This window comes from Elaeis guineensis, chromosome 16 (assembly GCF_000442705.2).
Source record: "Elaeis guineensis isolate ETL-2024a chromosome 16, EG11, whole genome shotgun sequence".
In the NCBI taxonomy this organism is placed as follows: domain Eukaryota; kingdom Viridiplantae; phylum Streptophyta; class Magnoliopsida; order Arecales; family Arecaceae; genus Elaeis; species Elaeis guineensis.
The window spans coordinates 36,609,958-36,624,159 of NC_026008.2; the positions used below are offsets into that span (position 1 = coordinate 36,609,958).

At 38.3% G+C, this 14,202-nt stretch overlaps 1 protein-coding gene across 1 annotated transcript; it reads right to left on the bottom strand.

Annotated features, from left to right (window-relative positions):
- On the bottom strand, positions 1 to 14,061 carry LOC105059535 (protein PAF1 homolog). Its single transcript, XM_010942862.4, is given in 13 exon segments — positions 1 to 348; positions 4,118 to 4,279; positions 4,356 to 4,427; positions 4,601 to 4,669; positions 4,870 to 4,956; positions 6,500 to 6,605; positions 7,454 to 7,573; positions 7,684 to 7,763; positions 7,872 to 8,052; positions 8,143 to 8,250; positions 11,119 to 11,187; positions 12,624 to 13,098; positions 13,101 to 14,061. Coding segments are annotated over 13 exon segments (2,193 nt in total). The 5' UTR covers positions 13,636 to 14,061; the 3' UTR covers positions 1 to 219.
- Between the last annotated feature and the right edge of the window lie 141 nt (positions 14,062 to 14,202).

Genomic DNA, 14,202 nt, shown 5'->3' on the forward strand with positions numbered 1-14,202 from the left:
TTTTAAATCAAGTTTCATTTATTACCAAAAAGGCCAACCATCACTTGTAAGCACATGCCTGATAATTGGAACAAACATATGGAGAAACACTACCACCTCAGCTAACATCTATGGTGGTTGGATGTGCCTCTGTATCTCCGCCTGGATTAACAATAGTCCATTACCATGCATCTCTTGACATATAAATATTCTTTACATGAGATGGTTCGTTGCTAGTAACTAATCAGACATGTCTTCCTCCCCGCTGAACTGATCCACATCATCCATTTGTGCAAGTTGATGCTGTCTTTCAAAGTCATCATCCCTTGAAAACCTTCCTCGCTTTGAACTCATAATATCTATCTGATCCTGAAAAATGTCAAGAGACATATTGAACACAAATGGAGATAATTGTAATATGAATCATCAACGTGAAAAAAAAATATATATAAAGACACTAACATTTTATTTTACTTCTAATAACTTTTGTTTCTTGGCATGCTCAGTGAATCAATGAAGTAACTAGAATGGCAGCAGCAATGGATGAAGAAACAATGTACTCCTCAGAAAAAGATAAAAGAACAAGAAAAAAAATGAAGGATTCAAAATCAGTGGCACTTAGCTGGTATTAAATGGGAAAAAAATTATCCCCAAGGATATAATTGATAAAATCAGCCTTTTAAATATCCTTAATAAAATTGTTTTATACACTGCAAACTTTTAAAGTGCATGTGGTCAAACTATGAAAATTAACTTGTATTTTTTTTTATAAAAAAAAATTAAGGCTACCACATGAACAAATGTTTAACAGTTCGAAGGGTCTTGTACACGAAGCCAGATGGAAATACACCTAGTTACATCTCCGAGCACCTCAATTACAGATGTCATCACAATCTGTAAATACCACTCTTAGTGTGATTGTTCAGTAGATTGATCAATAAGAGTTTTATTTCACAAAGGTTGACAATGTTGAAAACCTCCCTCCCCCTTTCCACCAGGGTGAGCAAGCGAGAGAGAGAGAGAGAGAGAGAGAGAGAGAGAGAGAGACTGCATACACAGATATGTGGCTTCAACAATTATCAGCACTATGCATCCCAAAAACTCTCCTCTTCTATCACCACTTTTGCACTTGGATGCCAAAAATATTCTACGAGTACACTGGGCATGTAGCAGGTAGTTGTAGAAGTACATGCCATCATGACCACTTCTTTAGATTGTGAGGTTATGACACAGACTATACGGGGATGATGATATTATCAAATAGAAATCAGACTGATGTTGCCTAATTACAGCCCACAGCAGTGCACCAAGGGTCCTTGCTTAAGTACAGACAGCAGAATATCAAACAATCTGAGTTCAGATATGGTGACAATAAAGTGCTCACACCTTGACTTTGGGGACTGGAAGATAGAGCAAGAAAGTGTTATAAAATAGACTTTTTGTTTTGCCTTTGTTTCTATTTATCAGCTATATTTTTATATTTTTTTCTCTCCAGTTACAATGCAAACGCCTAGCAAGGAATGTGAAACACCAGGCTCTGATTTCTTAAAAATAACCCAACAAGGCATGTGTGCTCAATAACATGATAGAAGAGAGAAGAAATAAAATGGAGAAAAGGTCTAGAATCCCAGCAGGAACCCATGTAGGCATACGTGGCATATGAAATTGGGTGACCATACCTAAAAAGCCTTGCAAACATTAATGAATCGGTCCAAGAAAAACAAAGAAGAAAGCTCCAAAGTTTTATCTAGCATTTACATGAAACTTACTGGTACTAATTAGTTTTGAAGAAGCCCAGGTATTTTAGTGGATTGGAAGTTTTTGAGTAGGAAGCTAAGATCCCTATAATTTGGTGGTGAAGAGATAAGCAAAAAGGTGGATAGACTGTTGGGGAATAAGTGAACAGTAGTGTGAAAATTTTCTTCTTTGATTATCTTGAAGAGGTTGGTACCCATCTCTCTAAGTGAGAGGCCTCAGGTTCAAACCAGAGTGGTGGCAGATAATGTCTGTATTCCCAAAAATGATTATCTATGAAGAGCAGAGTTTCCATTTAAAAGTGACTAAAATGATGAGACCAAGTTTAACATTCTATTAGTAAAGTTCCAATGGAGAAAAGGAGGGACACAAAGTGGTACGTTGATATAGTAAATTCCATGTAAATAGATTTCATATGCATGTTCACACTCACCCCAAGCCAAGTCCTCCTCCCTTCCTCTATCACACAAGACTGACAGATGTATAAGTAGAAATGTCCCTATATCGATGTCTGTATAAGCAAAGACGTGCAAATAATACTCAGGTACCCAAACATGCCTGTAAACAGCACCTACAAGAATGCATATGCACATATTCATATTCACTCAGTTGTTTGTTGCATCCGTATGGGTGTGTGCATGCAAGAATGGATGTATACATGAATAAGCATGCATCAAGCAAGACACGTGTATCATGGATGATGCATGTATCATGCGTGATTCATGTTCTTCGTCCAGCACAATGTACTTCCATGATGCATAATGTATGCGCTTCCTGTGTAACACTGGAGAAAATCATAAACAAACACTATCATCACCACCCAAGCATAAAATATGGTGTTGCCAATAGTCTATAAAGCATAAACTGATATTGAAAGGGCTCCAGGGAAGGATTAAATCGATTTTACAACCAGCTGTCAACATGATATCGGTCATCCAGAAGTAGGCACCAAATTCTTAAAGTAGAAGAGGGGGGCTCGTGTGACATCTGCATATGGCCAGTTGGCAGGTAGGAAGAAGATCTGTTGATTCTACCCTGCTGGTCACAATTTAAGTAGGGTTACCTAGAGACTTATGCTGAGTGTCTAAGTGTCCTCAATTGTCGCATATGGCTGCCTCTAAAAACCTAGGCATGGAGACATGGCATATACATGCATGCACACATACATACATCCATGTATACATACACATACACATGAAGAGACATACATGCACAAATCCATACATGCATACACACACTACATAAATATGTAAGCACACATGTTTGTGTGCTTTGAGGCCTATTTGAAAAAAGAGAAAAACCTAGAATTATAGATGATATCTAACAAATAAATTCAATGGTGTAATCATGAGTTTGCAAATTTAATAGGTTTCTTTAAAGCTAGTTAAGGTGCGTTAAGATACTTAAATTGATAACTAACTATGATATATTTATTTTTAAACATAACAATATTTTGTTTAAAGTGTTCATATGATTGTGATAACGTAATATTAAAAATATAATGGCACATAAAATGTCCATATGCTTGATCACTTTATATTAGAAATATAAAGACACTCTGCCTGAAGTGTCCATACACTTGATAATTTCGTACTGAAAAAATAAGGATGCTTCAGCTCAGCCTTGAAGTGTCTAGAAAACCTTCAGCATGCTTCACGGAAAATGTCCAGTGCTTAAAACTACAAGTCCCCTGCATGACACCCAGAAAAAGTACCAACTATTGAACACTTTCTGCTAACTTCAGCCAAAGTGGAGTGCCTAGCATGTCATGTTGTGCTGTGTCAAAGTGACCAAAAGCATCAACACTTGTAGAAAGCTTAAAATGGAGGGTCCAAGTGACATAAGCTCATGCTACCAACAAGAAAGCCTCCAAAAGGCCCCTAAACTCAGAGTATAGATGAAGGGAGAAGATGACATCTTTTGATGTATAGAGCCCACTTCATCTTGGAGGCACAAATAGGCCAAAGAGCCAGATGAAAAGTGGTCCTACGAAATCATAAACCAGTACCTAAGATTTATATATTGATATACTTATGTACTGACTTGTAACATTCACATGCCCATGTGTCACTTTAACCAGAGTTGTCATATCTATCACTTAGTACCCAAGCTAATAACATATCTACAACCATGACATGCCAAAATGATATATTAGCTGCAGGACAAACGGCAAAATGCAAAGTGCAGAACTAATATTAACCTTAGCTCGAAACCATACGAGTTTCAATTTTCATATCTTCCTAGAAAGAAATGCCTAGCACTGATAATTCACTATGAAGTTTTTGACACATCATTCTGCAATGACAAATTCTAAATAGGTGCAAATTTAACAGATTTGGCGAGAAGTGCAATTTATCTGAATTTGAAAGGTGAAATACCATACTTTTTTCACAGATATTTCTCCAGATTCCTTCAATTCTCCAATAGCAACAGCTGATCTCCTCCTCACAGTCACCCTTGAGGGCACAGGGAAATGCTCAATCTCATCTCCAAACCTTCCTTCTTTTGCCCTCTTCTTTTGTAAAACAAGCCTTGTGGGTAGAGGCTGCATAACAAGATTTATCATACATCAAGACCACCATATCACCCCCCAGTAACATAATGAAAAAAACTAATATTACCAAATATCGTGCAGTTTTGTTGTCAAAAGTAACGACGTAAGTTGCCGGGTCATGAGCATCATCACCCCTTACCTATAACCATAAAAGAAAAGAAAAAAAAAAGTCAAGTTCAGCATGTCATTTTTTTCCAATTAGTGCTTCCACGTATGGAAAAACAAATGTAAACCCAAAATTCCTGTATGTGCATTAGAAAAGAAGAAGAAGAAGAAGAAGAAGGAATATATGATGGCATACAAGCTACTTACATCCCAATGATACTCTCTAACCCAGGAGTATGATATTTCTTCATTTTCATCGTACATATCCTTTGACAGCTGCCAAAAATAAGCCAGAGGAACACTGTCATTATGCACATGTATGCAGAAAAATGATAAGAATAAGTGCTGAATTTCAATAATATATAATTCTGCACGATAATACGCTAGTATTTCGAACTATCACAAAATGAAACAGCAAGCTTTCCAACTCTGCTTCATGATAGGTATTAAGCGTGGGAACAACAGTAACACAATACCTCATCAGGTGCAGGAACCATGTATGCCAAAAACTTCTCTGGTCTTGTAGGATCTGAACCATTTACTACAAAACTCTTCACTATAGCCTGTGAAGGAGCATAACATGCACTGAGAGTGGAGCAAGTAAAGAATTAAACAAAATGACGATGCAAGAATAATGTCATGACTGCATTACTTTACCCATGGAATACACACCAAACACTGACAACATTTGCCCCCATTGACAGAAAGAAGAATCTTTTGACATAAAGAACTACAGCTAATTAATATTGCAGTAAACTGGGACCACTGACAACCAAGTCCATTTTTTGAAAATAGCGAAGTCAAATTACCATCAGAAACATATAAAGAAGCACCCTGCTTCTATTTTGCAAAAGAAATAAAAAAGATGTTTCTATGTTAGCAGCACACAACAAGTAAGATGCATAAGATTTCACTTGCAAAATGATAAAACACAATTAATATGATGGAAGCACAGAGAACACATAAGATGGAGTAACAGGATGAATCCAAATTGCATACAAAGCAGCCACCACAATGCAATAAGGGAAGATTTTCTAGTATCTGATCCATCAATATAGGGAGTTTGTACAATAAGAAATAATACAAAATGCAAAGTAAAATTAATTTGTTACTGGGAAAAAAATAGTTCTACAAAAACAATTTGATATAACCAACTTCAATCAGCAGACTAATCCCATCTATGTGGAGTCTGCTTTAATGTTCACGGTACAATTAGTTGAAGATAAAATGTGTTCAGAGTCTTCAGACCAGCTCGCAACCTTGTGTCAACTCTCTGATTGGTATTGAAATCCTAGCTCAAGGCATCCTTAGTAGGAAAGGGGCCAAGCATAAAACTTAGGGCAGTCAGGAGGCAGAGACTTACTTTCTTGGTTATGCAATTTTGATTTTTTTACTCATTCAATTGAGGAGTAACTACCAAATTTCCATACAATGAGTCTAGATAGATTGGGAAGAATTGTAGTGCTAAAGCCGGATTGGATACTAGTATATACATATTCCAAATTATTTTGTTTGATAAAAATAGAAATGGATACGAATGTTAGTTAGATGCAAAAATTTATATCTATTTTTATTTTAAATGGATACAAATACAAATTAGATACTAGAAGTACGTATATAAGCTAGATAATTAAACTTTATGATGACAGAATCAAAAATATTACTAAATGGACGATAAATCAAGTTAATAAAAGTCAATGAGTGCAATATAAAATGAAATATAGTTACAAATAAAATTGGATATTCGGATACGGATCGGGTAGTTGCCTATCCATATCCATATCCATTTTTCTTTGACAAATATGGATATGGCTATAGATATTAGTTGGATGCTCAAATTTCTATTTATATCTAGATAGATTTGGATGCAAAAATGGATTCGAACGGATATTATTCGATCAACTTTCACCCCTAGGAAGAAGGCAAGGTCCGACATAGGAAATTGCATCCATCTAGAAGGGAATGGTAAGCCAAAAAAAAGGTAAGTATAAGAGCCAAATAAAGTATGACTTATCAAATATCTAGTGTCAAACATAAAGAAAGATGCATAATTACAAGACGTGAATACACACACACACATGTGAGCCCATTTTGAAGACGATTCACCTGTGATTCATGCTCATCACAAATAGATCTGTCTAACTTGTTGTATTGCTCTGCATCAGCTGTTGGATCTCCATCAAAGGTTAGCATAACAAACCGATCGTCATACCTAGTACAGCAAATTGTTGTCAACTAAGTTAGTGATCAACAAGGAACTGTACAAACATAACTAAAATGAATCCCAATATGAACTGATCCCATAATTAGATCAGTCAAATCATCTAGCAAACTTATTATTCCACACCTTTTTGTCACACAAAAAGTCATTTTGGACACAGAATACAAATAAACACAGATGCACAGAATTTAAATAAATAAACTACAAAATAATCTTGCTGTTTACTTAAAGCTTGTTCTTGAAAAAGAAAAGTTTGCTCACTTTATGGAGGAACATTACTTATACTAGTGCATCTTTCAAGTAATAAAATGGAACATCAAAGATTTAATCTGTTTGTCAGAATATTTTTCTAGATTGATCTTGTATCCATCACAGAATGATAGCCTGGCACCCTACAAATATGTCTGGCACCCAGGCAACAAATGTTTCTTTTGTGATAGTGGAAAGAACAGGACTGCTCCAAGATTGCTCCAACTTCTACCAAAAAAAAAAATGCAAGAGTGAAAGAACTAAGCAGCATAGAAGTTTCAATTTGCTTGTTCAACCTCAACAGTTGTAATATAGATAATGAAGATTATAGCAATACTGAGAACAGAATATAAGATCTCCCATGATATCCATAGGATTTTTTTTGTTTTAACTATTACTCCTGCCAGAATTGAAGCGACTGAAGCACCCTCTTCTATTTATTTAGAGTAGACAAAATAAATAGATAATAACATGCTCAGATGGGCAACCATAAACCCAATGTACACAGTCAATCTATCAGGTGAATCTACTAAAACATAAGTGTATAATGATGATAAAGAACATAACTATCAATAACTTGCGAAATATACCGATCAAAATCAGGTAACAAAGGCAGAATCTCCACAGCCTGTAATTTAGGATTAGTTTGATGGATAGGAGATAACTGGGCTGCCTTGAAAGATTCTTCAATGGCCTGTATTTGCTTTTCCCTGATACATAGATAATTCAAGCAATTATCAAAAATAAATGTCAAATTTCTTAATTACAGTAAAATCTTTCATTAAAGAAACATGTTAACAATAGATATAGATTTGTGTACCTGTTGTTAAGATTCTCCAAGAAAGCATTCCTTCCTTCTCTGTTTTCCCGCATTTCCTTGGCTTGCTTTTCAGTTAAAGACTAGAATTGCCAATGCATATTGAATTAGCAACCATGTGCATAGCTGCAGCAAAACTGAAAATGAACCTAAAGCATATAATTCCTTCACTATGTAGCAATAACACCTACAAGTTTAGTCGAATCTGTGCTCAGTGGAGAAATGTATTGAGTCTTGACCAACCACGAAACACCTTTATCTGTAGGCCGGTCTTTCTTCTTTATACCTTCTTGTTTGATAGGTGTTGCTACCCCATCATCACGCAATAACTCTTGATCTTCTGATGCAAGGGGAGGGCGTACACCGGGAGGACTGGAGAATAATGTAAGTATGCAAATAAGAAACTAAAACATTGTAAAAGGAATTAAAGTTCCAGTGTGAAGTTATTGCTAGATCTCTTACTTGTATACACTAATATCAAGTAGGTCAAGAGGTATCCCAAGATCTTGCTCAACATAGAGTCTGGGCTTGTGCATTTTTTCTAATGATGTGATCGTATATTTGGTATATCTGCAGCAACATCAAATATCTAAAAAAATTAAAACATAGAGAATGATCAGCTAAACTGTATACTAAAGTAGTTATAATACAAAACCCACTTCATTTCTGCAATAGATATGTCAATTTTAAAGAATACAAGAAGCAACCATGCAGACATACATCACATACTATAAGCAAGTAAAAAACAACTGCTCCGGCAGTGAACTCCAAAACCACTCACAATTATATAATAAATGCAATCCTCCTCCTTAGTGGTTAAGGTATACACAGAATTGGAGTATCTGAGATAAAAGTGGTGATCAAATGTTCAAGTAGGTAATGAAATTCTTATTGAGGTTTGGAACTGTTTAGGTGACATGGGAATAGGGGTCGCAATCATGTCAGGTCGGACTAGATCTGGGGCAGGTCGAATACAAGTTAGGTCAAAGATCTGTCAACTCAAACCAGACCTGTTTGATAAATGGGTCAAAAATCCAAACCTAAACTTGACCATTTTATTAAGTAGGTGACCCCCGACCTCCAACAAATTGAATCATGTTAAGTGGGTTAAACAAGTGAAGCATTGCCATCCTTATGTAGGAGTAACTTGATTGGCTAATTTGTTCAGTTAGATTTTAAAGACCAAGAAAATGCCTGATAATTATAGGCAGAGCATTATAATACCAATTTATAAGCACAAATATGATATTCAAAATTATTTTAACAACCATTGTATTATACTCATGAACTATACTATGAATCTTTAAGAGAGAATCACTGAGGATAGATTGAGGTGTAACACAAAATATTAGAGAACCAATTTGATTTTATTCTAAGAAGGTCGAATATGGAAGCTATTTTACTCCTTCAGAGGTTAATAGAAAAATATAGAGAAAGCATGTAATAGTCTCTAGAAAAGTCTTATGGTGGTTGTTGGAAAAAAAGGAGTTTTCTTTAGTTAAATTAATGTGATTAACGATATGTACAATGGAGGAGAGAACTATTGATGGTAATACATATGTTTCCAATCACAATGGGTTTATACTAAGGATCTACTCTAAATCCTTACCTTTTTGTGCTAGTTATAGATAAGTTTAACAAGCATATTCAGGATAATATTCCTTGGTGCATTCTATTTATAGCTGATATATTCTTTGTGGATGAAATTAAGATTGAAGCTATCCATGAGTTGGAATTTTAGAGGAGGGCATCAGAATCTAAGAGTTTCATATTAAGCAGCAAGGGCGTGCAAGGAAACCAATCACACTGCAAAATTGACCCAAACTGTTAATTTCAACTCAGTTTGGATTGGTTTTTTCAAAATTTGGTTTGATTTTGGTTTTAGTTTAGAAAAGATCAATTCAAACAGAACTGACCTGTGGGTGGATAGGTAGGTAGGTAGGTATGTATGTACGTATGTATGTATGTGTGTGTGTGTACATACATACATACATACATACATACATATGTATACATACATACATACATACATACATACATACATACTAAATTAAAGAAAAAAATTTATAGGGCAACCATACAACCATCAATGCTTTATGGTACAGAATGTTGGGCTGCTAGAAAATAGCATATGTGTAAGACATGTGTGGCTGAAATGAGCATACTAAGGTGGTTATGCGGTAATATAAGAAAAAAGATAGAATAAGAAATGAAGTCATGTGTAAAAAGGTAGACATAGCCTCAATTGTAGAAAAACTGAGAAAATTACAAATTCATACAATGTAGGCCAAGGGATGCACAATACAAAGAAGTGGTTTCATACATGTAGAAAAAAAAGAGGGGTAGAGATAGACCGAAAATCACATGGGATAACGCAACAATGAAGGCTTGAGATTGTAGCATCTTTCAAAAAGTCTATCAGTTTTTTTTTTCCCAAATCACAATCCTAATGATTTAAAAATTTTCTAGTGCAGCCTAGATTAAAATAGAACCTTTAGATGATAATCATACTCACTACAGGACATAAAAGCAGAAAAGTAGCCCCAGAAGTCCATCCTCAAATACAAGAAAATAACAAGCACATAATGTACTCGTTAAAGAGTTAAATGAAAGACTCTTAAGACTCGATATAGTACCAATTTATATGAAAATAAAACTCAAAAAGTTCAATAAATAACAAAATTTAATTAGACCTTTGCGACCTTAGCGAGCAAGGTATAAGGTGCACCAAATTGGCATCTGTGCACGGGAGAAAATGATACCTCACATTGATCAAACAAATTCATTGAACAAGGGACTAGAGAAATTTTATTTATGCATTTCAAGTAGTATTTGATTCACAATAAAGTTGTAAAATTTCATCCAATCATTGACTGATATTGGTAATTACAATTGTTTATATACTAGTGCCAACATCCATAGATTACACTCACCAAGGATATGATAGTGCCAAGAAAACAATGTAAACATATTGTTTATAAAAGTAAACATTAGAAAAGGGAGTAATGCCCCAAACTCCAGATCCTCAGCTGATAAGATGAACAAAAAGTTTCCAAGTCAATATAAGAAAAGCTATGCAGACTTTGAACAGTCTATGATGATGCTACATTTAATCAGAATGAGAAAATGAAAGAGTGCAGGACTCTCCCTAGCCACAAAAACTGAAAAGAGGAAAGACACCAAATTCTATATTTGAAAAGATCTAAAGATTATAATTATTCATCACAAAGGAAATAGCTGATCTGATGCATGGTTGAAGAAAAATAATTGATGATGATGATGATGAATGAACATATAGAGGAAAGAGCGCGGGGGGGGGGGGGGTGTGGTGGGGTGGGTGGGTGGGTTGTTGAAGGGAGGGAGAGGGAGAGAGAGATTTTGGCATGAAAAACAATATGTAGCAATGGTTCATTAGGGTCCTGAAAGTTCTATATTTACCTGTCTTTATCAGTATTCACAGCTAATAACTTCGGTTGTCCAGTTGGATCTGGCAACTCATTCCTAAACCTGCAATTGAAAAAAAAAAAAAAAGAAGAAGAAGAATGACCATTAATGCTATGCAACACTTCAATTTTGCAAATGTCTTTGGACCACTTCAGCTATATTTTCACCAAGATTAATGTCGTGCACTCAAGAAAAATATTTGTATGGTAACACCACTGGAGCATGCCCTAGACAAGTAAATAACTGGAGGTGGGATATTTCTGTACTCTAGTCATTCATAAGTAAAAAATAGTAAATATGATGGACCCTGTGCAAGTCTATTTCAAATTTCTTTGGAATTGGTAAGTATAAATGAAGGAGAAGAGTAAACATGAGAGCTCGAATCCAATGACTATCCTTTTGTATCTTTAATATTTTGCACCTATAGAGAATAATCTTCATCCATCCTTCATTTTCCCCTTCTACATCTTTTGTTATAAGGATTTACAGCATGCGTGCCATTTTGATCTGACACTGGTGCCGTAGGTGATGTGCAGTCCCATGCCAACACATTGTACCCACTGCCATGCACAAGTACCACTTTACCCCAGCTTGCACACCTGGGCATGCAGCTGTGCCATATGGTGTACAGCACAGATCAGCACATCCCATCACCTGGTTTCACTGCTTCTGCTACCCAAACAACTTTTAGAGTCTCGATGTAATAAAGCTTAGGCCAAACTTTAGGAATTCCACTTGGAGGCCCTCCATAAAACACTATGGAATTGTCAGGCTTCAAGATGCCCAACAATATAGGGATGAAAACTCAGTCACAAAAGCTTCAGTTGCTTGAACTAGAGCTTTTAAATAATACACCATGGAAAAAAGGTAAACCAACTTCAAGAAAGTCATAGAATCACATTAGCAATATCTTGGTATACACACCAATAGTACTCGACCAGCATAATGTGGACCTTCCAGTTTAGTATCTAGGTCATCTCGTCATTGTCATTAATCTCACAGCAGCCCACTAGGGTGTCACCTGAAAATGAATAAAAAATTTTTTGAAGGATCAAATCTAAGTTACAATCTTGGAAGGTCCTGAACTTTCCATTGCAGTTTAAATATTGTGACTCTAACCCATATATCAACTTCCAAATTCTGATTATGAAATATGGCACTAAAAATCAAAAAGAGAGGCATATTTATGTTGAAATAATCTGGAACAATTTCCTCAACTTATCCAATGCAATGTCTAAAAGATTAAAAAAACTTTTTTCTCTTTCCATCTGTCAGTTCACCCAATTACAGATTGACACCTATCAAGGGAAGGTCATAACTCACGAGAGAATAGTTCTGCCAGCACTGATTACTTCACTAATAACTTATACAGAGTAAAAACAATTAATTAAAAATTCATAAGAAAAATAATCCTAAACACATAAGACAAGAAACACGGTACTATATGCAAATCTACAAACTTCATCTTTTCCAAAACCAAACAAAAGAAAGCAACTCACTTCATCTTGCAGAGGAATGTAGTCGGCTTCTTCAGCCGATTTTCAATCCTCTCCCCACCCAAGAACAGGGTTGTCCGGCGCTCTGCAATGCGCGACCCTGCCATCGAGCCATGCGGCCTTGCATTGCCCGATGCCAGCATTTGCGTCTTCTGCAGCACGGTGGCCTGTGAGTGCTTCAGCATATGCTGCCGCTTGTTATCCATCTTCTGCTTCTCATACTCCTTCCTCTTCCTCTCCCTCTCCCTCCTTTCCTCCTCCGTCTCCACCCTGCCAGAGGACCCATTTGGGGCCCCCGGCTGGGCCGCATCCCTCCCTGCTGGAAGTGCTGCCACCGAGGACCCCAAAGGGGGCTTCTGCTGTTTGAGTGGGATGGAGGGCTTCGGCTGACGCCCGGGATGAGGGGCCTCTTTAGCGGGCATGGATTGGGTCGAGTGAGAGGAAGGAGGAGGGGGAGGGGGTGGGACGGATGGAGGGGGACGGGGGGAGGTGGCGGGGGAGGGAGGGAAGGATCCGGGGGAGGAGAGGATGGCGGCGGAGGGGGAAGAGGGGGCGGCTGGGCTGGAGGATTATACTGAGAAGTGTACTGAGAGGAAGGGTAATACATAGAGGGCTGCGGCTGAGGAGGCGGCGGCGGAGGGTACGAGGAGGATGGCAGCGGCGGCGCCGGAGGAAAGGGGGGGCCGTAGGGGTACTGCTGCTGCTGCTGCTGCGGCTGATAAGGCTGCCGAGGAGGCGGAGCCTGCTGCTGATTTCTCTGGGGATTGAAGGTGGCGGAGAAGCTGTGGTTGGGGGGGATCCGGCCGTAATTGGGCGGAGGGGCAGCAGCGCCGGCGGTGGCGGCGGGGAGGAAGCTGCGTTGCCGGGGGTAGGGCTGGCGGTGGCCGATCGGAGGCTGCATGGGAACGGGAGGAGGGAGGAGATTCTGGTTCTGCGCGGGCGCCTGCGAGGGCGGCGGCGGAGGAAAGGAGGACTGGGGGGGAGGAGGAGGGGGGAACGGCCGGAAGGACGCCATGACCGACAATCCCCGGGAGTTGCCGACGCTTCGATCGAGCAGAGAAATAAAACCCTGATCAACGCGACGACTTCTTGGTTTCGAAACCCCAGAACTGGGATCTCGCCGGGGCCGACAGAGAGTTCTTATAATGTAAGGAGAAGGCACGAGGTTTCCAGCGTTCCAGGCATCCGACAGAGAGAAGGCCGAGATGGCCGTTGGAAAGGAGAACGCTTAGGGTTAGCGAAGGTGTGCGTTTTGGGAGCATATCCCACCCCCGATTACCCGGTGGTGATGCCACAAATCAAATAAAAGAACGATTTGGAGAGGGAGAGAGAGGTTGGCTGTTTGGCGCGCTGCAGATGAAGCAATACTGCAGGTGCCAGTTACGAAACGAACCAGCCCACCGATTGGGAGACTCGAGACCACGACACCAGGTCACCCTACGGGCTTTTGTTACAACACGAGCTTTGGACCCCAAGCGCACCCTCTCTCCTCCTATCTTCGACTCTTTCATACCTTCGAGTCCTCTCCTCCTTGAGGTCCTCTACAATGCCCTCTTCCTGATCCCCTCCTCCCTCATTGTCG